This window comes from Hydra vulgaris, chromosome 12 (assembly GCF_038396675.1).
Source record: "Hydra vulgaris chromosome 12, alternate assembly HydraT2T_AEP".
NCBI classification, from domain to species: domain Eukaryota; kingdom Metazoa; phylum Cnidaria; class Hydrozoa; order Anthoathecata; family Hydridae; genus Hydra; species Hydra vulgaris.
Window position 1 is genome coordinate 18,664,501 of NC_088931.1, and position 24,003 is coordinate 18,688,503.

Consider the following 24,003-nt stretch of genomic DNA (forward strand, 5'->3'; position numbering starts at 1 on the left):
TTTTTCTTTATATATAAAAATATATAAGAAACTCATTAAATAGTCAAAGAGGTTGCAAGACCCTAAGAATAATTTTTATAGGTTAGTATTTATAAATCAGTGTGAAATTTTAAAATCTAGTGTGAGTTTAAATCCAGAGTGATTTTTTTTAAACGGAACACATATCAAGAACAACACTGGTCAAAATTAATATTTTAGAAAAGCGCTTTTTTTTGGACCACTCTTATACTTATATAAGATAGTACTAATATAATGCAATAAAAATTACCGATTCTGAAGAGTACACCATCCACATAATGATCCACTTAAACATGCCAAACAAGTTTTGCGTCGTGTGCAGTTATTGATTGATACACGAGCTATCTATATATACAAATCTTCATATACAATTTTTACAGTTAATTTATCTTAAAGCATTTTTAAAAAATTGTCGGATCTTCTGAAAAAAAGGAAGAAAATCTTTTCAAAGATTAAGCACAAAAGTAACAAATTTTGAATTTGTTTTTATAGATGATGTTAATTATAAAGATTAGGTGCTTGGTAATATACTTTTTCAGTTAAATATCAAAGATAAAATTTTGACCCGTATTGTGATGTTTTAAATTTACCTTTATTCTGTTAAGGGTATTTTATATAGAATTTTTTAACTACTCTTAAATGAGATTTTATATCTACTTTTAAGTGCATCAAGTGTTTTAAGTGCATTAAGTAAGAGATTTTTTATCTACTTTAAAGTGCATTAAGTATTATTATATTTCATATTTTAATATTTACTTCATATTCATACAATGTAATGTATTTTATTAAAAATCAATTTGATACACTGTACATATTTTATAAAAACCGGGTGTTTAATGCAATAACTGTAAAACTGGTTATAAAAACTAATTACAGGTGCTACAACAAATCATGTGACACATGAATAAAATCAATTGAATATTATTACATATTATTATTATATAAAATTAAGAAAATTATTTTACAAACTATAAAATGCCTAAATACTTAGTAAAATAATTAAAATAGAATTCCAATTCTTTATGAGAAGGTTTATTTTAATGGTAAAATTCATACAACTTAGTTAATTTATATAAATCAATATGTAAAATTCAAATAAAAAACTTACAAATTTGCTTCCAGAAAAATAAAGATGATCTTCATAAGCAACAACATTTTTAAATATATGCTGACCATTAATAGGAAACTCAACTTCTGCATATTTGTATAAACTGTTTTCTTGCACAGCAAACTAAAAACAAAATGTTTGAACAATAAAAATGAAATTATTAACGTCAGAATCTATATAACTGCTGAATATGTGCTTATAATGTGTTATAATCTCAGATAAGACTAGTTGAAAATCTAAAATTAAAAATTTCCAGACGAGCTGTACAAAAAAGACTTAATTCAAATGTTTTGATAAACCTTCTTCAGAAAAGTAAACCCCTCATTTGTGGTATAAACAAAAAAATACATATATTTACTGATGTAAATAATATGATGTATATTTACTGATGTAAATAATTTTGGTTTTTTTGTTAGTTTCGATTTTATCAACTGTATATATATATATTAGCCTCATTGAGCCTTTCCAAAGCTTCAAAGGGGGACATAACAACATATTAATAAAAAAATATATTTATTTTGCTAACTGTTAAACTTTTGACAGTGAAAGGACATTTTCTGGTAGTTGTTTTCCGAACTGTTTCGTTTGACAAGAGATAGACTGAGGGGATTTTGACAGCCAGATTTATTGATTAAGCTTCCTTTTACTGTAACAAGTTCTTGTTTATCTGTATTAATAAATTTCCAAGCATTAAATGACGCTCTGGCCAGTGCTTCTGGATGCTGTTGAGCTAATTATCACTCTGGCTAATTATCATTCTGGATGCTATTTATCATTCTGGGCTAATTCTCGAGCTAATTATCATTTTGGATGCTGTTGAGCTATTATCAAAAATTCTTTTCTTACCACATAAAAAATGGCTCGAGGCTCAAGTATAATTTCCTAAATTCCACTTGAGCTTCAAGCCATGTTTTCTCATTTCTGATAAGTCTGACATGACAGTGTCTGACAGTTTCTGTTGAAGTTTTCAAATTTACTTTTTAAATTTGAAACTATCTTATTAACAGTTTGTTTAAAACCTTTAATTTTAAAATATAGATTATTTTCTTTTGCTAAATAACTATCCACTATAAGTTTAAATGTTTGACAATTCTTTTTATAGAAGTTGCATTTTATTGTTATATACAGAATACTATAAATGTTCATATTTTTGTTTATCTAATTTATGCAATATAATATTTATCATTAAATAAATTTTTATGTATAAATTTTAAATAAATTTATTGTGTTTTAAAATTGCATTAATATATGATGATATTGCATTAAATATGGTATTTAAAGCACAATACAAAATTAATGTCCCTAATTGTTGTCATCGATAAGTAAAAAAACTTATTCAAATTAGTTTTTAGATGAATAAAAATTTACTAGCCATTTTTATTTCATATGAAACTAACGAGAATCAACTGAGGCAATCATCTTGGGTCAAAAATCTAAGGTGATTGCTTAAATTTTTCTGTGTACTGTAAGTTAAACAGTATTTTCCGTTTTAAGTTCGCCATTCTTTTGTCAGACTCAAATCTTTTTAGCTTATTTCATTCTTTAGACTAACAGCTTTTATAAATAATTGCTAAAGATTAACTTTTGCTAAAGATAAAGTTTGTTGCGCTCAAAATGTAAATTAACCATGGATATATATATATATAATAAATAATATATATATAATAAATAATACATATATAATAAATAATATATATATAATAAATAATATATATATATAATAAATAATATATATATACACATACATATATACATGTGTGTGTGTTTATATATATATAAGCATACATGATTATAAATATATTTATAAAAATAATATACAAATATATATAACTATTTCTCTCTCTCTCTCTCTCTCTCTCTCTCTCTCTCTCTCTCTCTATATATATATATATATATATATATATATATATATATATATATATATATATATATATATATATATATATATATATATATATATATATATATATATATATGAAGACCTCAGTGGCAAAAACGGCGTTGTCACATTTAAAAAGTATTGAGAAAGTATTTATTGATCATTAATAAAAGTCTTTATTTAAAGCAAATGAAACTAAGCAATTTAAAAAAATTTATATTATAATTATTTCATTTAAAATTTATTCAAAACAAAACATTTTGTAATTTTTTATACAAAAATTTTTTTTCCTTTGCTTTAAATAAAGACATTTATTAATGATCAACAAATACTTTCTCAATACTTTTTAAATGTGACAACGCCGGTTTTTCCACTGAGGTCTTCATATATATATATATATATATATATATATATAGAGAGAGAGAGAGAGAGAGAAATAATTCTCTCTCTCTCTCTCTCTCTCTCTCTCTCTCTCTCTCTCTCTATATATATATATATATATATATATATATATATAAGAGAGAGAGAGAGAGAGAGAGAGAGAGAGAGAGAGAATTATTTCTCTCTCTCTCTCTATATATATATATATATATATATATATATATCTATATATATATATATATATATATATATATATATATATATATATATATATATATATATATATATATATATATATATATATATATATATATATATATATATATATATAAAGAGAGAGAGAGAGAGAGAGAGAGAGAGAGAGTGAGAGAGAGAAGTATTTAGATATATAGATATATATAAAAATTCAAAATATTTAAATGTTAAACTCAGAAACAAACCTCATATACAGAAGATAGACTCGATAAAAATAAAGTGATTCCTCGTTCATGAGGTAGTGCATATAAAGTCCTATGGGGAACTCCATTACTTTCATACAATAATGTACCTTTAATTATATTTTCTGAAGATAAATAGACTTGAACAGGGTCATCTGATTGCTGAAAAATAATAATAAAGTTGAATTTAGCATTATAATTTGATGTAATCACAAATAATTTATATAACCATTCTTTCTAGAATTTAAATGTAATTTCTCAAAATTTTATGGTAAATTTTCTACGAATTTTAAATTATAATATATTATCTCATATTGTGCAATGTCTTGCTAAGTTTGGTAGTTAATGGTAGTTGCTATTATTTTGCTGAAATCACATATTTTTGAACTAACTTGAAAGTTTAAAAATATGTCAACTAGCTAACTTGAAATAGATTCCAGAACAGAGAAGGTGCTCCTGAGATATCTAAACTATTTTTGAAAGAGTTGCTTATACCGAATTTAATGGTGCAAAGGAACTAAAGGGGTTTACAAAATGTTTACAAAAAAACTTGAGTCATCTAACTTTCAAAAAATGTTTTGACTAGCTTTCAAAAATGAACCACCATGGTTGCATCTTATAGTTGTGTAAAGCAAATATTGTTTCCCTCACATTGTATAAAAGCATGCATTATATTTTTAGGTTTCAAGAGTGCACCAAGAGACAGAATGGACAGAAAAGTTACTTATAGAAAATGCATGAAAGAAGTGTCGACAAAATATCATCTGCTGTTAGAAGTATTTCTATAAATTGCCCGATAAATATTTCAAAGCTTTACAACAAAAATGTTCCAGTAGGTTTGATATTTTGTCACAATCACCTAATAATAAGAGCGCTATCTAGCTCAAAATAAAACAAGTAGGCTAGTAGAAGATTTAGTAGAACACACAAATTTTTTGTTTTTTCGCCTCATAAAATTTTACTTTCTGAAAGAAAAAGTTGAAGAAGCTAGATCTTATAGTAAAAACTTATCAGAAGCATTTCATATCAGCCCTTTTAAGTTTCAGATAGAGAACAAAAAGATATCAGACATCAACAAAGAACCAAAGATAATTTAAGAAGAAAATCTGTATTGCTAAAGTACAGCTTGCAAAGAGGCTTGCTGAAGTAATCACCCCAGATCAGAGCAAAGACTTTATCTCAATTGTTTTAGATCTCTTTAAACTTCAGACAATGATTCAGAACCTAATGATCTAAAAAAATTGGTTGAAATTTATAAAGAAAGTGACTCCGTGGGTAAACATATAGTTTTGTTTTTGGTTGAACATGAAATGTTTACCAAGGAGTTACTTATAAAAGTTTTTGGATGCTCCTAATACAAATTATATCAGGCACGAAAAATGAAGAATACAAGCATAGGTATATAACTATTCCTATTAAAAAAGAAATTACTCCATATAGACAAGAACAGAAAAAAGCAGAACATTTTCTCAATTTCATATTTTACACTAGTCTGTTCCAAGATGTTGCATATGGAATGACAAAAATTAAACTTGACTCAAATGATGCACATAAAATATCCCATGCATTTATCTGACAGCTAAAATGAGTCATAGAACTGCATTTTATAATGAAGTTTGCAGAAGTTAGAATTACTCTCCTTTATCTGATAGCAGTTTGTGGCAAATAACTCATGTCTTTAAGCCATCTTAACAAAAATATTTAGCAGGACTCTATGACACAAAAGATTAACAAAAACTAACTTTCAGTTCAACTGCACTGCAACATACCCTAATTCAATTTCACAGTCCATTATTTGGATCGGGTGATTAAACCAACAAGAAATTGGAACAGATTTAAACAGTACCTAATAATCAGTGAAATTCAAATCCTTAATTGAATTAAAAAGATTAGCTTTAAATAATTTAGCTGATGAGGATAGTTTTTATAAGAAAACTACTGAAAAAAGTTAAATATAAAAATCATTGAATATAAATAATATTTCATGTGGGAATTTCTGCAGTAAAAAAGCCAAAACTTTTGCTTTTGAAAGTCTTGATGAAGAATCTGGATTTTGGTGGAAAAACTATAATTATAATCAAATACAGTTTAAACGCTAATATAGATGATCCTAAAAATATTTTTAAAATCCAAAAAATTGTTTGGGTAGAATATCCGGAAAAAATCCGGAATATGTTTTCCTCTTAACTTTGCTTTTAGCTGAGTTGTTACCAACTTATTTTTACATACTTACACTTGCATACTTTAATACATACTTTAACTTGCGTGTATGGAAAACTTTTTAGCTGAGTTGTTCCCAACTTATTTTTGCATACTTACACTTGCATACTTTAATACATACTTTAACTTGCATGTATGGAAAACTTTTTAACTGAGTTGTTCCCAACTTATTTTTTAAACTTATTTTAATTTTGTAAGAGTGCGGAGTGAAAAAGTTCAAAAAAAGATATATATTACAAAAATACATACTTTAACTTGCGTGTCTGGAAAACTTTTTGGATATCTGGAAAAAATAAAAATTGAGAAAAATATCTGGATTTCCGGAAAAATCCAGAAAAAGATAATCCATGCGCTAAAAAGCGCCAATTTGTTATGAATCATTCAGCATATCAGAAGAATAAGAAGAACACATGATAAAAGCACTTCAAAAGCACTTCGGGGCAGTTGGAAAAGGGTTAAATAAAATAACAAAAAACTATCAGTTTTGCCATAAAAAAGCTGCATAGCATGATGATTTATTTACTTTTAAAATATAAAATATTAGACAATAGTTCAGAAACCAATATGTTTTATTCCTATTACTTTTTTTTCGAAATATTCATCAGCCTTTCTTTTTCTGTACTTTTTTGCATGATCAATAATAGATTCTTTAACTATTTTGCACCCTTCAGTGGAGGCAATAGTTTTCAATTAACAAAAGGAGAATGAAAAAAAAATTGATTCCAAGCTAAGAAGAAAAAACACAAATCAAGGTAATTAAAACAAAAATTGTGGCTTTATAAAACATAAGTGGTCATTTGCAAACTGCAAGCAAACACTATATCAAAAAAATGAAATTGCAACAGAAAAACAAAAAAAAGTTTAAGGTTCTTCCAATATAAATTCAATGCAGTATTGAATTTATATTAAAAAAACATTCTTAAACTTTTCTCTTTTTCTGTTGTGATTCCATTTTTTTTAATATAGCGTTTGTTTGCAGTTTGCAAATGACCAGTTATGTTTTTATTAACTGGGTCATGCAATATATCTTGTTTCTTAAAGTACTCTGGCGCTGCACACTTATTTTACTAATAATTGATACTAAACAGTCCATGAAAGTATCAAGACAGTTAACTATGGTGTTCATTATGCTAAATGATTGCTCAACATGAGGACTACTGAATGTATTTAGGCACGCCTTGATAATTATACTAAGCTCAAATATTTTCTACACTTTAAAACTTTTTCCTACCAATAATTAAGCAAATACAAATGGAAACGCTATAGTTGCATAACTTCTTATTTACATACTATTTATTTAAATCTGCAGCGGGAAAGAAAGTTAAGAGTTTTTTTAAGATTCTCTCTGTAATTTCGTAACCTTGAGAGATTGTGATAATTGCAGAGAGGTATTTTTATAAAGGGTTGTTAAAAGGAAATTTATTAAGTAAACTGATGATTCAAGGTAAGCTTTTAGCATGATTAAAAAACGATTTGAAGTCAGAAATTCAAATAATTATTTTTAACAAATATTTTTAAGCATTACTTCCAAGGTATATGTGCTTCGAATTTTTATCTTTTCTGGCTTAATAAAAGTAAAATTGTTTTTACCAGTTCAATTTGCTAATCATAAATTTAATGGACTAACCCTAAAGAGTAGGTTGGAAAAACATACTTTTAACAGCTTTAGCTTTTCTTTCTGCACCTGGTTTCGTTAGCTTTTTCTGCAGCATTTGACGTTTTCTTTTTTTTAGTTTTTCACTTTTATTTGACAGCCTCAGTAAATTTTATCACTTTTATCTTTATACAGAAAAAGTCCTGTTTTGATAACCACCAAGAATAAATTAAGTGAAAGCAGGCATCATCTCAAGCAAAGGAAGAGTGCAATTTAAAATAGACAATCACTGATCAGAAATCCTTTGCTTTCGAGAGTTGTATGTGACATGTTATCTGTGATTTGAAAAAAATTTTCCAGAAATGAATGATGATATGGGCTGAACTTAAAATCAAAGTAGATATCATTCAGTAAATTTTCAACAACCTTGCTGAAAAAAAAAGTAGATTTTTTGACAACATTGTGACATAATGACAAATATCACCAGAGGAACCACTTTTCCTAATCTTGTTTTAAACTAACTGATTTTTCCCTTCATATAATTGGTAGAATCTGATAAATTGTAAACTAGATTACTTAATAAAATTGTGTTTTTGTTAAATAAATGATAAACAGCATTAAAAAGACTTTCGAGGTTTACGGTAACAAAGCCCTAATGACCAAGCTTTCACAGAAAGATGTGCGATCAGGCACATGTCATTATATGACCAGGCAAATAACACTTTGCTTAGACAATTTGACTGCGGCTATTTTAAAAAACATTTCAAAAACGCACTGAATGAATTATACCTCAGAGAAATAAATGACATTAAAACTTTTATCTTTACTAATTTTTTTATATTAACCAAATGCTTTAAAATAAAGTAACATTTTACTAATAATGATTTTTGTTTAAAGTATCAGTGAATTTTGTGTATAACTTTTTTAACTATGATATAAATAAGTATGCACTTTTATAATAAACTTCATTAAAAAAAAAAATTTTTTTTTGTTTTTATAAACGCCAGCTTTCTTAGACAACGACATTCTCTTTAATGAACTTTATATAAGAATCACACATAAAAAGAAAAAAAAAATTAGTTAAAAGAATGACAAATATTTTTGAAAACGGTTACAATTAAATAAGTTTGATCTTTAATGCTTTTATATTATTGAAACACTTTTTAATGAAGTATCAAAACAATGCTAATGATTTTTTATATAAAGTATTGATGAATATTATATATAGTTTTTTTTATTTGTATAATTATGGATTTTTTATGATAAATGATTATCTTTCAAAACAAATTGAAAAAACAAAAACAAAAAAAATGTATAACTGTTTAAACAAAGCATGAAATGATTTTTAATACGTAATTATTTACTAATGTGTATTCACAAGGAAACTTATATTTTTAAATTAATAAAAAAAACACTATAATTTAAATTAGGTGTGAATATTTTTTAAACAATCATTAGAAGTAAATTGCTTCTTTATTCAAGGGTTTCCTAAAATATTATATTAACATTAGTAAAGATAAAAGATTCAAAGTTAAAAACATGATTTAACTAAACTTAGCTTTTTACTTTGTTCAGATTTCTTTTAGTACAATTATAATGCAATAATTATAATTATTTTATACAATTATAATGCAGTTACATATTTCAGTGTTCAATTAAGGAATAAACTTATCATTTGGGTTTTATCTAATTTTCTTATATAGCCTGAATAATACTCTTTATTAAAATCTTTCTCTTAAAACCAATTGCAGTGAAACTTGTTTTTGATATTTTTTACAATCTCAGCAATGTCAGGTAAACTTTTAACTTTCATTTTATAGTTTTCGCGATATCTTTCTACCAATACTTTTTTTTTTTGAAATAAAAAAACTTTTTGAAAACTTTTAAAATGGAATTTACATTAATTAAATTCTTTCAAAAAGGAATTTCTAATACTTGAAATAGTTAATTTAAATGAATTAAAATTCCATGACAATTTTTTTTAATTGTTGCAAAATTGATGTCATGAAAATTTCAGTTATACAGTTCGCGCCAAACAAATAGCACACTATAAATATAATATTTTATTCATTTTATACTGTTTTAAACATCAAAATATCTTAAAATAGTCATAATCAGAGAAGTAATAAGAAACATCATTTTTTGGCGCTAAATGTTTTCCCACTTCAAAATATGGCAGACCATATGATATTTTGTGGTAACAAACGGATAGCACATGTCATTTATGGCCATCCATCCAGATGAAATGGAACAAAATCCCCCAATCTTTGCCTGAAACGCTCATTTCCTCCATGCCTAAGCATTGCATTCAGGTGATTATGAAGAAAGGTAAGAAGATTGACTATAAGGTACGTTTCTAAGAAAGGACTATAGAAAACATAGTTGCTGAAATGTAAAAAATGCCGTATTTAAAATTTATATAATTTTATCACAAATAAATACCAAAAAACATCTGGAAATTTCCAGAAACAGGAGTTTTAAGTAAATTTGCAGAATTCTGGGAATACTTGGGAAAAAGTCATCAAACTCTTTATGGAAAACGAAGTATCTGGAAAACAAGTTAAGCCCAGAGCAGGTGGATCTTTTAATAAGAAAAGAACTTTAACTCTTAGAACATGTAACAACTCAGCAAATAAGATCACTCTTTTCACGTTTGAGCAGACTAAAAAAAGTTGAATGAACCAATTGATTTTCATAGCACCAATGTTGATGATGAAGGAGAAGAAGAGATAGCAGCTAATCAAGATATTAAATTTTTAATCCACTCTCTCTAATTTAGATTTTAATGCAAGTTTTTTAAGTACTTTTTACATGAATGATCAAATAATAGAAATATACCTACTGTGATGATAATTATTATTGTTTCAGATTTCTCAGATTTGAGAAATTGATTTAAATGTTTGTTTTTTTTTTAAATAATCTAGTTAGTATTTATGCAGTAGGTTCCAATATTTGTATATAATTTTTTATATTTTTCTTTCTGTAGATTGAGAAAATATAGCAAATGAAGAACTTGAAAAAGCATTTTTAAACATTGCAATAGATCTACCTTGTGCATGGCAAGAAACAGATTGGATTAATGTTGTTTAAATGGGCATTTGGCATCATGGGATAATCATGGTCTTTAAGTTTGGGCATTAAAATGGGCATTGGGCCCCCTGGGATAATCAGGTATTTAATTTTATTCAATTTTTAAAATTAAAACTTTTTAAGCATTGTTTGATGATTTTGATTACAAAAATTTATTTAAAGTTTACTTTTGTCAAATAAGTATCATATTTTGTCAAATGAGCATCCCAAAGTATCTTTAAAAAAATCATTCCTGGTTTATCAGATTGTCAGTGATGGTTACATGGTGAGCTGAATGAAGTATGTTTCTGGAGCAAAGAACCATTTTAAGTGGCCAGCTTTCCCTGTTATTTTTATGTTATAAAGTACAAAGACCGCAAAATCATTTGTAGAGTTCTAACAGCACTGAGACTATAAGTTTATAGATAAACAGTTTTAAAAAGCCTAAAAAGAATATCAAGCAATGATGCAATCAAAGACATATAAGGATATGTAAAACTGGTTTACAACTCAACCAGTTATATAATAAGATAAAGACATAATCGTTAATCATTATCTTGCTCTATAAACTTCTTCCAGTAACTTCCAACTCTAATAGTGATTTCTTGCAGCCTAGCTGAAAGTGAAATTGTTGAAAAATTGAGTAATTTTACTAAACATTTTTTGAGAGTTTAATGACTCACAAATTTTTTTTTTAAACAATATCCTTTCAATTTCTTTGCACAATTAAAAATAACAATTAGCAAATCTTTTCGAAAAAGATAAGATTAGAGGTGTGCTGGAATTCTCTTTCAGCTGGAATTCTCTTTCAGCTGGAATTCTCTTTCAGCTGGAATTCTCTTTCAGCTGGAATTCTCTTTCAGCTGGAATTCTCTTTCAGCTGGAATTCTCTTTCAGCTGGAATTCTCTTTCAGCTGGAATTCTCTTTCAGCTGGAATTCTCTTTCAGCTGGAATTCTCTTTCAGCTGGAATTCTCTTTCAGCTGGAATTCTCTTTCAGCTGGAATTCTCTTTCAGCTGGAATTCTCTTTCAGCTGGAATTCTCTTTCAGCTGGAATTCTCTTTCAGCTGGAATTCTCTTTCAGCTGGAATTCTCTTTCAGCTGGAATTCTCTTTCAGCTGGAATTCTCTTTCAGCTGGAATTCTCTTTCAGCTGGAATTCTCTTTCAGCTGGAATTCTCTTTCAGCTGGAATTCTCTTTCAGCTGGAATTCTCTTTCAGCTGGAATTCTCTTTCAGCTGGAATTCTCTTTCAGCTGGAATTCTCTTTCAGCTGGAATTCTCTTTCAGCTGGAATTCTCTTTCAGCTGGAATTCTCTTTCAGCTGGAATTCTCTTTCAGCTGGAATTCTCTTTCAGCTGGAATTCTCTTTCAACTGGAATTCCCGCATTGTGATCTTAGTTCATTCCAGTTTCAGCTGGAATTACAATAATTCAGGCCAGAATGCCGCAACTTATTTCTTACCTTGGGGTCTTCCATAAAGTACGTATGCAGTAAAAACTTTATTGATTGGTGAGGAATTAGCACATTTGGAGGAAGATGAATCAGTTTCTACCATATTAGTCATACTAGTCTCTTTTTGTGGTATCATTTGATCTTTTATCTCAAACAAAAGCCAACTTTTAGCCAAATGTTTTTGCTGATCAGGGAAAAGTGACAGTTATACCTTAAATCAACAAAACATGTACTTTACTCATTAGTGTATTAAAGTGACATTTTAATGGAACATTACTCATAAATCTTCAATACTCTCTTAGCACCTTCTTCATCTGCAAAGCTTCCAAGAAAGTTATGTAATGCACAAATATGGTTAATTACTGATGACAACATTGATTTTGATTAACGAACTTTTACAACATCATAAAAAATGGTTGTAAAAGTTCCAATACATTTTCAATAATGTCCTATTCCATCTTGTTGGAAAATCTTGGGTTAATAATAAAGGTGTTGAAATTTTGGAATCTATGTTTTTCTCTATTTTTTTAATTTGGTGCAAGTCTTAAATGGTACTAACTTGAATAGTGCAAACTCGAATGGTTAGAATAAATGCAGATGCTTCTGCATTTCTTTATCATGTTATCATGTTATCTTTATCATGTTATCATGTTTCCATTATAAACTATTTTTATCTTTGATAATTAGCTGAAGTTGATGAAAAAAAAAAAAAAAAATTGTGGACTCCGTCAAATCAATTCCAAGTTGCATTTTATAAGCACTCGAAGTCTTGAAGAATTATATGTATTTTCTTTTTTCAAAATATCCTAATCAAATAAGATTGCATCAAATAAATTTGAAATATATATTCCAGTGTGGGACCCTGGAAAATACTTACAGTGTAAAACACAATTCTTTCTTATAAAATTATCTTCGATCCAACACACAGTCAATGATATAATTGCATCATCACTATGGGTATTTGTACAAAAGGTTCTAAACGAAATATGATCAGCTGCAGAAATGTCATTAAACACTATGGTTTTTAATTTTGCATATAATAATGGTAGCATTGTTTCCTTAAAAAACTTTCTACTTAGAATTAGGCGTTATGGTTGCAAGTGAGCAATCAATTTAATGAACCCCTGATATTCAATTACAGAAAAAGGTTGATTTTTCACAATAAAATTTATTATTCTTTGATCAACTTTAGAGGAGTGCAAGTTTTTTATATTTCAAACTTTTTTAGGAACTAAATCATTCATGCTAATTTGTGTCTTCTTTTTTTTTTCTCTCATGATATTTTAGCTTTCGATTTTTTTCCCTTTTCTGTTCTGCTTGTTTGACTTTGTCATGTTTCCAAATGATATTTTTTTTTATATCATTTGGATGCATATGATGAATATACTATATAGCCATGATGCTGAGGTGCAGGCTTCCACTTTAGTCATGAAGGTAAAAAAATAATATAAACATAATTCTTGTTCATATATATATATATATATATATATATATATATATATATATATATATATATATATATATATATATATAAAATTTATTATTCTTTATATATATATGTATACAAATATATATATATATATACATATATATATATTTATATATATATGTATACATATTAATATATATATATATATATATATATATATTATACATATTAATATATATATATGTATACGTATTTATATATATATATATATATATATATATATATATATATATATATATATACATGTTAATATATATATGTATATAAATATATATATATATATCTACATACATATAAATATCAGGGATGCGGAGTCCCAAAAGGACTCCAGCTTTATATCTCTACTTTTTCTAAGTCTGTAGTGTCCAGAAGCTCTAAACATGTTTGTTGAGTTATTATCTATTATAATAAAAAAAATTCATGAGATTTAATGACTTGAAACTTATTGTTTTTAAGCCCAGAGTCTCAGAGTCGTTGCCGCCATTATACCTAAGCACTCCGGGCTTAAAAAACGATTGTTCCAATAACCTAAAAGTCTTAATTTTTTTTCTATTAGTAGTAAATAAACTTATTTATATTTTCAGAGCTCCTGGTTACCAAAAACTAGAATAAAGTAATCTTTTTGTGACTTTCAAATCCGGAGTCCTTTTTGGGACTCCGCATCCCTGAACATATAAATATATATATATATATATATATATATATATATATATATATATATATATATATATATATATATATATATTTATATACATATATATTTATGTACATATATATATAAAGAATAATAAATTTTATTGTGAAAATCAACCTTTTTTTGTAATTGAATATAAGGGGTTCATTAAATTGATTGATCATTTAAATTATTAAAAACACTTATCTAATTTTCTTCCAGGAGTTGTTTCAGCATCAGTATGTTCATCAGGAAGAATGCCTAAACATCAGACATGCTTCCTGATGAACCTACTGATGGTGAAACAACATGTTGAAGAAAATTAGATAAGTGTTTTTACTAATTTATTATTGCTCTGTTTTTTAATAACATTGAGCACTCTATTTGTAGAATACACCAACATGATTTATAAATAAAAAAAATAACATAGATATATATATACACACATTTATATATATAGATATATATATATATATATATATATATATATTTATTTATATATATATATATATTTATTTATATATATATATATATATATATATATATATATATATATATATATATATATATATATATATATATATATATATATATATATACAATCCTTAGAATTAGGGTCGGCATTCGGCAATGCCGACCTGAAAATATTCGAGATCGGCAAAAAATTGCCGACCACATTTCTATGTTTTATGGTTAGACTTTTGTATCAAATAATTTTTGCTGACCTGATGCCGACCTCAAAAAGATTGAGGTCGGCAAATTATTGCCGACCTCATTTTTCCTTATTCCGAGGGTTGTATATATATATATATATATATATATATATATATATATATATATATATATATATATATATATATATATATATATATATATATATATATATATATATATATATATATATATATTACAGGTAATAATTATATATTATATAGCAATGATGATGAGTTGCAGGCTTTAAAAAATAATATAATTCTTGTTCTGGCAGGTACTTTTTCAAATTTTTGTTAGATAAAATATCTTGCACCTTTTAAGTTTTGAGAACTTAAAAACTCTATTTTAATTAAACCATGCATTCAAAAATGTGTGATTTCGGCTTACTTTTAGACAGAGAAAGTTTTTTCTTTCCTTTTCAAAGATTCTACCTATACCTCCATTATATGAAAAGAAACTTAGGGTGCAGAGAACTCATTGCCATTAAATTTAGTTTAAAAATCACAAACAAGATGTTTGGTTATTTCTTTTTAAAACATTCTTTCAAAATTAACTTTTTTAAGTAGAGTTATTTCAACAATGTAATATTACCTCCTAAGTTCTTTTGTTCTGTTTTTTTGCAATAAAGGAATGATAACATGTGTAACAGAAAATATTTACAGTCAACCTTGTGATCTTTCTCAATTCCCATGGCTGATTTTTATACGCTAGTTAAAACACTTTTAAAAATATGATCACTCAAAAGTTTTTTTGTAAACTAAACTCCTCAGATTCTTTGTACCATTAAAATCAATATTATCAACTCTTTCAAAAATTGTAAAGATGAGTTATCTTTTTATCTATGATTTTACTCAGGATTTTTTTTTTCCCAAAGTTCTAACTATACTTTGATAATATGAAGAGAAACTTAGGGTACAATGGTTTCATTGCATTTAAACTTAGTTTAAAAGCCATAAAACATTAATAGCAACTTTCCAATTATAAAAAAAAACTTTAGGTTTGACTGACCATAACTCAAATTTAAATAGACAAATTTAATTTACAAGCTTCTTTTTCACTCTATAAGCATTACTATATATATAAAAATTTGAGCGCAATTGAAGGGTATCACTTTTGAGTCAACACTACTTTTGCTTGTTTTTCTTAGAAAATGACTCTTAAAAAATCAATTAAAAGAAGCACCAAGCATTAGAAATAACAATAAAAAAGTACCTAGACGAAAATAATATTATAAAAAGCTATTTAGATATTATAAAAGTTTATTATATATATAAGAGCTAAATAAATAATATAAAAGCTATTTGCAAATATGTAATTAAATATTTAAAAGACTTTTAAACGAACAATTTTATATACATAAGACAAACATGAAAAACTAAATAATTCTTACCTTAAACCAAAAAGCTTTAGTTGAATTTTCAGAAGATAAACTAACTTCAATCGAGTTTTTAATATTTTTTACATGAAAATAACACACAGCAAAATCTGAGGTAACAGTCTTAAACAAGCCAAAAACTACATATTCATCTTCTTTGCTTTTGAAAATTTTGGCTGCTTGAATTGTTAACTTGACAAATGCAATTGATTTTAAAATTTTATAATCTTTGCCATTTTTACTACATTGGAAAGGTTTCTCAATATAAAAACCAAAATCATTTTCAGATATAGTCATGCGTATTATTTTTGTTATTGGGGCAGCATTATTATTTTGGTAAACACTAAAAAAATATGTTAAATCTCCAAACTGCATGATTGAAATAAATTTATACTGATGTTCAATGTCTTTACTGACTTTATTTTTATCGTAACTAAGAGAATAATCGATTTTATTTTTTTTTTTATAAGTGTTAAGAAAATATTCATTTCCAATAAACACAACACGAATTATTTCCTTCATGTTATCTTGATATTTAACTAAGGTTCTTGCTGCTACTAGTACTTTGGAACTTCCAAGCGTCATAACCTGACCAACAAAAGTACCTCCAATTTCATTAGATACTAAATTCACTGGGGGGAGTTGTAGTTTTGGCTTTGCTAAACTAGTTGCATTAAAAAACTGACACTGACCCTGTAAAGAATTTCCACAGGTCATTAACATATCTCCTAAATCATTTGTTTGAATTAAAAGTAAAAACTGGTTTTCATTTGATCTTTTATCATAATACCTCTTTCCTAAGTCATCTGTGCAGTAGTCATCAGCATCTCTAAATTGTGTACAAGAAACATCATCAGAAAAAGGTCCTGTTTCTATAGTTCCTGTAGTTATAAAATTTGAATCTAATTTCAAAATTTTATTTGTTGCACCAACATATATTACCCCATTACTTATAAGAATATTTTGAATTTGCTCAATTTGTTCTAATTCAATAAAATCTACATTACAGTTTGAAAAGGTGAAAGATAATAACCATGACAATAATAAAAAAACTTTTTCAGCCATTCCTAGTTGGAGTCCAAATTTACTTGATTCAAATTAGGCTATCTGATATCTGGTCACAAAACATATAAATTAAAATGTTCTAAAAATATTAAGAGTTTATTTGTGTGTATGTGTGTGTGTCAATATATATATATATATATATATATATATATATATATATATATATATATATATATATATACATATTTATATATATATATATATATATATGTATATATATATATATATCTATATGTATGTATATATATATATTTATGTATATATATATATATATATGTATATATATATATATATATATGTATATATATATATATATATATTATATATATATATATATATATATATATATATATATATATATATATATATATATATATATATGTTTTGAAAAAAGTAACTACTTTTAAAAATATTTAAGTAGTTTAGAAAATTTTTTAATTAAATTACTATTTATTTTGGTATCATATATGGTATGATTTAACAAATTTTAATAATTAAATTTTAATTAAGAAAACATTTAAATTATAAAAAAATTATTTAATTTACATGAAAAACAGGAAATATTTGACTTAAATAAAGATAAATATGACATATCTAGTTCCAGGCTGTTTTGTTACCCTACGATACCCAATTTATAAATAAAGTTTTTTCACATATGTAAAAAAATTTTCGCGATAAAGACATCAAAGTTTCTTATTTATGCCATCTTTAATTTAATTAGGTGAAAAAATTTCCATAAATGAGCAAAAAATAATTTTCTTAAATATTAAATATATCATTTAACTCGGTTTCTCAACGCTTACAACTCATTTACGATAAGACTGAGGAAAAAAATTAGTCCACCGGAATAACGTCAAAAAAAATCTTTTCAAAATCTTAAAAATAGTTTTTTTGACAAAATAAAATTTAAGAAAGTAACTTTTAGCTTCAAGAGTTTATTTTTACACTGCGTAGATTAAAATAAGGGGGGAAACTATTGTTAAGCGGCCTAAAATAATTTTATTGTTTTGCTTGTTGCGTGTCGCCAGTGGAGGCTTTTTAAACATAAGGAATATTTATTGGCTTACATCATACATACATACATCAACTATTTTATAACCTGCTGCTGCAATGGAGTTAGCTGCTGCATCTACTAAAGGTTCGGCTCATTTAATGTATATGCACTCAATACACGTCTAAATTAGAGTTCGACAATTTCAGTAACTTCACTTTTAGTTACCGGTAACTGCGGTAATTTGAGCGCAACCTAAGGAAACTTGAGTGTAACTTATGGTAACATTGGGTAAGTTATAATTTGAAAAAAGTAACTTAAAAAAAATTGACAACTATTATTGATAGAATGTGAGAAGAGTTCTTACATTATCAATAACACTCGCGTAGATTTCATTTAAATCGTTTGCATACAAATATTTAAAAGCATTTTCAGTAAAAAAAAAGAAGAAAAAAAAAAAGAGAGAGCGAGAGAGAAAATCACAAATTTGTCCCTTGCTAGCAGGACCGGCGCTAGGCACTAGGCAACTGCCTATAAAATGTAAAAATCTAACTCAAGTAAAATTATAATTTTAGAATATATTATATATAACGATGAGAAATTTTCTATATCTCGTAATTGAGCATAAACTGCAAGGCAAATTAGCGTAGCACTCGCAGGCTATAGGCAAAGACAATATGTAGTGTTGTTATGTTATTAGATAGTGGCTTCTGCTTCTTGTTTCTCGTCTATGTTTATATTAATAAAATGAGAGATAATAAACAACTTGAGTTACGTTTTCCAAATAAAGCAAATATTTTCTTTTTAAATTATAAATACAAAAAACAAATTGTATATTATCTGTTCTATATTTCTCATGTTCCCTCTATCGCCCTCATATTTAATCAGTTACATCACATTCATTCGCTTGCGTTTGGTTAACAGAGTACAAGATATGTCTTCTGTCTTTCTCCGATTCTTTGAATAAATATCAATATTACTCTTTCCCTACCGCAAGCCGCTGATAGCGGCTTTTGATTTTTTTTTATGACCGCAAGCCGCTGGTAGCGGCTTTCGAGTATGTTTCACAATTTATCCTGTTTTTAACATATTTATCCTGTTTTGAGCAATTTTCATTCTAGACACATATAAATTGTTTTTTCTTAGGTTTTAATTAGTTCTCTACATAATCAAGTACAAATATGAGCCATAATGTGTAATTATAATTAGTTATCACTTGACTAAGTTAAAAAATCTTGAGTAATCCTTGATAAAAAAAAAATTAATTTAGTTCGTAATTAGTAAAATAAAGCAGCTTTAACATTGTAAAATTTAACTTGTAGAAGCGTACGAGTATTTAGCGAAGTAATTACAAAGGTCTTTTGAAGAAAAACGTTGTTTTTATACATTAAATGAGTTTTGTTTTGGACTTAACGTTTTAGTTACTACTTACAAAAACAACGTTCTTAGCATTTATTATTGTTCAATGGTGCGTGTTAAAAACTTATTTAATTAAAAAGTTCATTTGTTTAGCTTTCTATTGATATATAATTTGTTATGCTTTTAAAGAAGATATACTATTCGAATTTTTATTAGTTTAAGAATTTTAATCCAAACTTTATTCCAAAAAACAAGCGGTCGCAGCGAAAAGATTTTTGTTAAAACGGCGGTGACGAAACAGTTAACTGTTTAGTCACTAAACAGTTAACTGTTTCGTCACCGCCGTTTCAAAAATAAAATATAATAGACAAGCACTAAACTTCAGTGCTTGTCTATTATATTTTGTTTATAATAAGTATTTAACTGACAATATTCTCATCGATTTAAAAAGTAGTGTATTACTTCAACTCTACTATTTTACGCTAGCAAGTAATAAGTAAATATTACACATTTCTAACGTTTTTTAACCATGTCTCAGAAAAAAGACTATCCTTCAAGTCGGAAAATCACGTGATCAAAATTCGCGATTGGAAGGCATTATGATTTAGGGGAAAACAAACTTTGTGGCTAGCGCTTTCTTTTATATAAATATTGCATTTATTAGTTTATTTTTAGCATTATGGAATCTATTTATGAATATTTTGAAAATCTAGATACAACATCTAAAGAAAGATATAATGAAAAGTTATAATTTTTTATTATGCATCATTTTTTATTATTGTTTAAAAGATTATGAGCAATAAGAGATTATGTTTGATAATAATAAGCATAATTAGTATTATATCTTTTATAACTTATAATCATAATTAATAATCATATATGTTATGTATGATTTATAATAAATCATACATAACATATTCGATTTTTTCAAATTATTGTTAAAAGGTTAATTAAAGGTTAAACTATAACAATTGTCAAATGTTTATTGGTATTAATAATTTAATATTAAAACTTTCAATATTAAATTAGTATTAATTTTAAAGAAAAGTAAAGTTCTCTAAACTATAAGTTCTGAATAAACATTCAGTTTACTTTTTTAACTTAATATTTAATATTATAATAGATTATTCAAGCCTAATTTTTTTATAAGATTTAGTGTTTAATGTATTATAAATCTTATAAGAAAATTAAAAAAAAACTTTTTATTTTTTAAAGCATGCTTGACTACTTGATTTTACTATTTACTCTTACTGTTTTTTTAGGATTAAGTTTACTCTTACTGTTTTTTCAGGTTTAAGTCAATGTCCTTACAAGTTTCCAGCAGACAATTGGATTGACAACCCTAATGAATGGCCACAACTGACTTATCATCATTTGTATCACTACCTTATCAAGACTCTGTGTAAGTTGGTCTTAATATTTTTTCAAGTTTAATCAATTCTTAAGGTTTCATGATTTTATTTAGTGTTTTTTTTAAGTTATAGGTGTTTATTTCCCAGAGGCGATGGAAAATTTTAAATCACTGGATGCGTGGAAATTTTTTATATCAGGCTGGGTTCAAACAACTGTTCATTTCAAATTAGAAAGTGGTGTATATATTATGCGTGCTGATGTGAGACCATCTTATCGGACTACTGATGAATGTCACAAGCCATGGGTAGCTCTTAAATCGGATGGGACTGTCCTGGCAGGTCATTGCAATTGTATGGCTGGGTAAATAGTTCATATTTTATACAGGGGCAGATCTAGGGTGTATCCTATGATGCCCAGAATTCACCTATAATATTTTAACAAATTCTGAATAAATTCGTTTCATAATATGAAAAAATCTAAATTTAAATTTATAGTATAATAATTTTTATATATAAGTTGGTAACCTTAGGCCGCATGACATTTAACAGATGGAATGCAAAGTCCTATGGCTTACCTTCTTATTGGTGCACTTCGTTAAATAAATTAGACAAGTAATAAATGTCTGATTTATGAACAGAACAGCCAAGGCAACAGTTTATTCATTATATTTTAGATGGATATTTTAGAATAATGTCAAATATGTAATAATAAGGCAGTGAAGCCGCTTTGATGACAAATTGCCATTTATTGTCGGCAACAGTCCACCCCCTCCCTTTATCCTCTTCCCCCTCCCTCTTCTTTTATCCTCTCCCCCCCCCCTTTTATCCTCTCCCTCCTCCCTTTTGCAAATAAATAAATAATCATCACCCATAAAAAATCCTGCATCCGCCCCTGTTATATATATTTTAGTTCACACATACACACACATATATATATACATATATATACACACACATACATATATATATATATATATATATATATATATATATATATATATATATATATATATAATATTTCTGATATTTCAAAATTTTTAAAGTCTAGGTGAAACATGCTCTCATGTTGGGGCTGTGTTATATAAGATTGAAGCTGCAGTACGCGTTGGTTTAACATCATCCACTCCAACTGAGTTAACATGTGTATGGAATCAAAAAATTGTAAGAAATATTGCAGGTTGTCCTGTTGCCAAAATTAATATTTATTCAGATGCAGCAAAACAAAAGTTTAACAAAGTTTTATTGCCAACAGTAAATAGTAACATTCCAACACATAATTCTAAAATGAACTTTTTGATAGAAATTGAATCTGTGCAACCAAAAAGTGTTGGCTTGAGTCTTTTTAGCAACTTCAATAGAAAATTTATTTGCAAAGTAGTAAAACTGCAGACACTACCACCATCATTAAGAAATTTGTATGGTGCTGACACCAATTTATTGTTAGAAGAATACCATGAAACCACCCAGTTGACTCTTAGTCATGCGGATGTTGTTTACATTGAGGAAGCAACAAGAACACAATATTATTCTTCTACGTGGTTTGACCAACGAGCAGGGAGAATAACTGGATCTGTAATTGGTCAAGTATACCATGCATCATTTGACAACTCTAATGCCAATTTAGTGAAAAAAATTTGTCAAATTGCTAAGAGTGAAGTTAGAACTCCAACTTTAATGTGGGGATGAAAACATGAAAAAGAAGCTATTGAATTCTTCAGAAATATCTGCTCTGGATACCCTTGTCAAAAAAAAGTACTAAATGATACCATTCCCATTCATGAAGATTTTCAAGTGGAATCTATAGGTTTTTGTGTGTTCAAAAAAGAACCTTGGTATGGAGCTTCACCAGATGGTGTAGTGTTTTGCTCTTGCTGTCACTATAGTTTACTTGAGGTACAGTGTCCTTATACCCTTCAGGATAAGTCACTTCACGAAGAAATCGAAGGTGGTAAGTTTTATATTGGAAGAGACGAAAATGGTTACTTTCTAAGAAAGAGTAATAATTATTACTTTCAAGTGCAACATGAAATGATGTCCACTGAAACATTGTTTTGTCATTTTGTGGTATGGACACCTTCTGAATCTGTAATTATTAATGTTGAAAAGGATGACATTTTCCTTAAAATTATTTATGAAAAATGTGATTCTTTTTGGAAAAAATATGTTTTGCCCGAATTGATAACTCGGAAGCTAGAATGTTCCACACCGTCGGCTCCGGAAAGCCATATCCCTAACGAAGTTGAAAAAGTGATATACTGTATTAAAAATTGTGAGTTTCCTGGAGAATTAGACTGTATGGTGGGGTGCGATAAATGTGATAACTGGTATCACCCGATTTGTATTGGTTTGAAACGACTGCCGAAAGGTAAAACATGGTACTGCAAACAATGTATAAACTTGAATAAACAAAAGAAACAATATCATTTTAAATTTATTTGTCTTAGTTTATGAGAAAAAATATTATTTTTACCAGTGCTATTTACCCAGTGACAAAAAACCTTTTCCAAAAACGAAAAAATTATAATATTTTAATAGTCCTAATATCATAAATGTATAAACACTCTTTGTGCGATTAAATTGTTATTAGGATTATTCTGGAGCGTTACGGTTTACGACTCTTTGTTACCGGTAAACTAAATGTAAAGAGACTCTGGTTTTTTTAATTTATTTTTATTTTTCAATAGCCAAAAAAATAAATATAAAATATCATGTGTAAAAAATATTTCAAAATATTCGATGGTGCTCGGATTATTAGCCTATTTTCTTTATTATTAGAAGTGCGACGCATAGTGCAATGATTCCTTCAAGCCAAAAAAAAAAGAAGCA

At 26.8% G+C, this 24,003-nt stretch overlaps 2 protein-coding genes across 5 annotated transcripts in view; one reads left to right on the forward strand and one right to left on the reverse strand.

Moving 5' to 3' along the window:
• The window catches only part of LOC101237442 (plexin A3), a 124,023-nt gene extending 106,470 nt beyond the window's left edge, over positions 1 to 17,553 (reverse strand). For both annotated transcript variants that reach the window (XM_065812435.1, XM_065812434.1), the window contains exons 1-4: positions 16,426 to 17,553; positions 3,827 to 3,985; positions 1,127 to 1,249; positions 269 to 363 (exon numbers count right to left, since the gene is read on the reverse strand). In XM_065812435.1, coding sequence (XP_065668507.1) covers positions 269 to 363; positions 1,127 to 1,249; positions 3,827 to 3,985; positions 16,426 to 17,475 — 1,427 coding nt within the window. In that variant the 5' untranslated portion in view covers positions 17,476 to 17,553. The remainder of the gene's footprint in view (positions 1 to 268; positions 364 to 1,126; positions 1,250 to 3,826; positions 3,986 to 16,425) is intronic.
• Positions 17,554 to 20,242: 2,689 nt separating this feature from the next.
• Positions 20,243 to 23,646, forward strand: LOC136088543 (uncharacterized). 3 transcript variants are annotated; one of them, XM_065812436.1, is made up of 4 exons: positions 20,243 to 20,569; positions 21,117 to 21,227; positions 21,304 to 21,538; positions 22,221 to 23,646. In XM_065812436.1, exons 1-4 carry the CDS (start codon positions 20,563 to 20,565, stop codon positions 22,861 to 22,863), a joined length of 996 nt encoding a protein of 331 aa, XP_065668508.1. In that variant the 5' UTR covers positions 20,243 to 20,562; the 3' UTR covers positions 22,864 to 23,646. The 3 variants fall into 3 exon arrangements, with proteins under 3 accessions (XP_065668508.1, XP_065668509.1, XP_065668510.1); XM_065812437.1 differs by having other exon boundaries at positions 21,310 to 21,538; XM_065812438.1 differs by lacking the exon at positions 20,243 to 20,569 and having other exon boundaries at positions 20,902 to 21,227; positions 21,310 to 21,538.
• Positions 23,647 to 24,003: the final 357 nt, after the last annotated feature.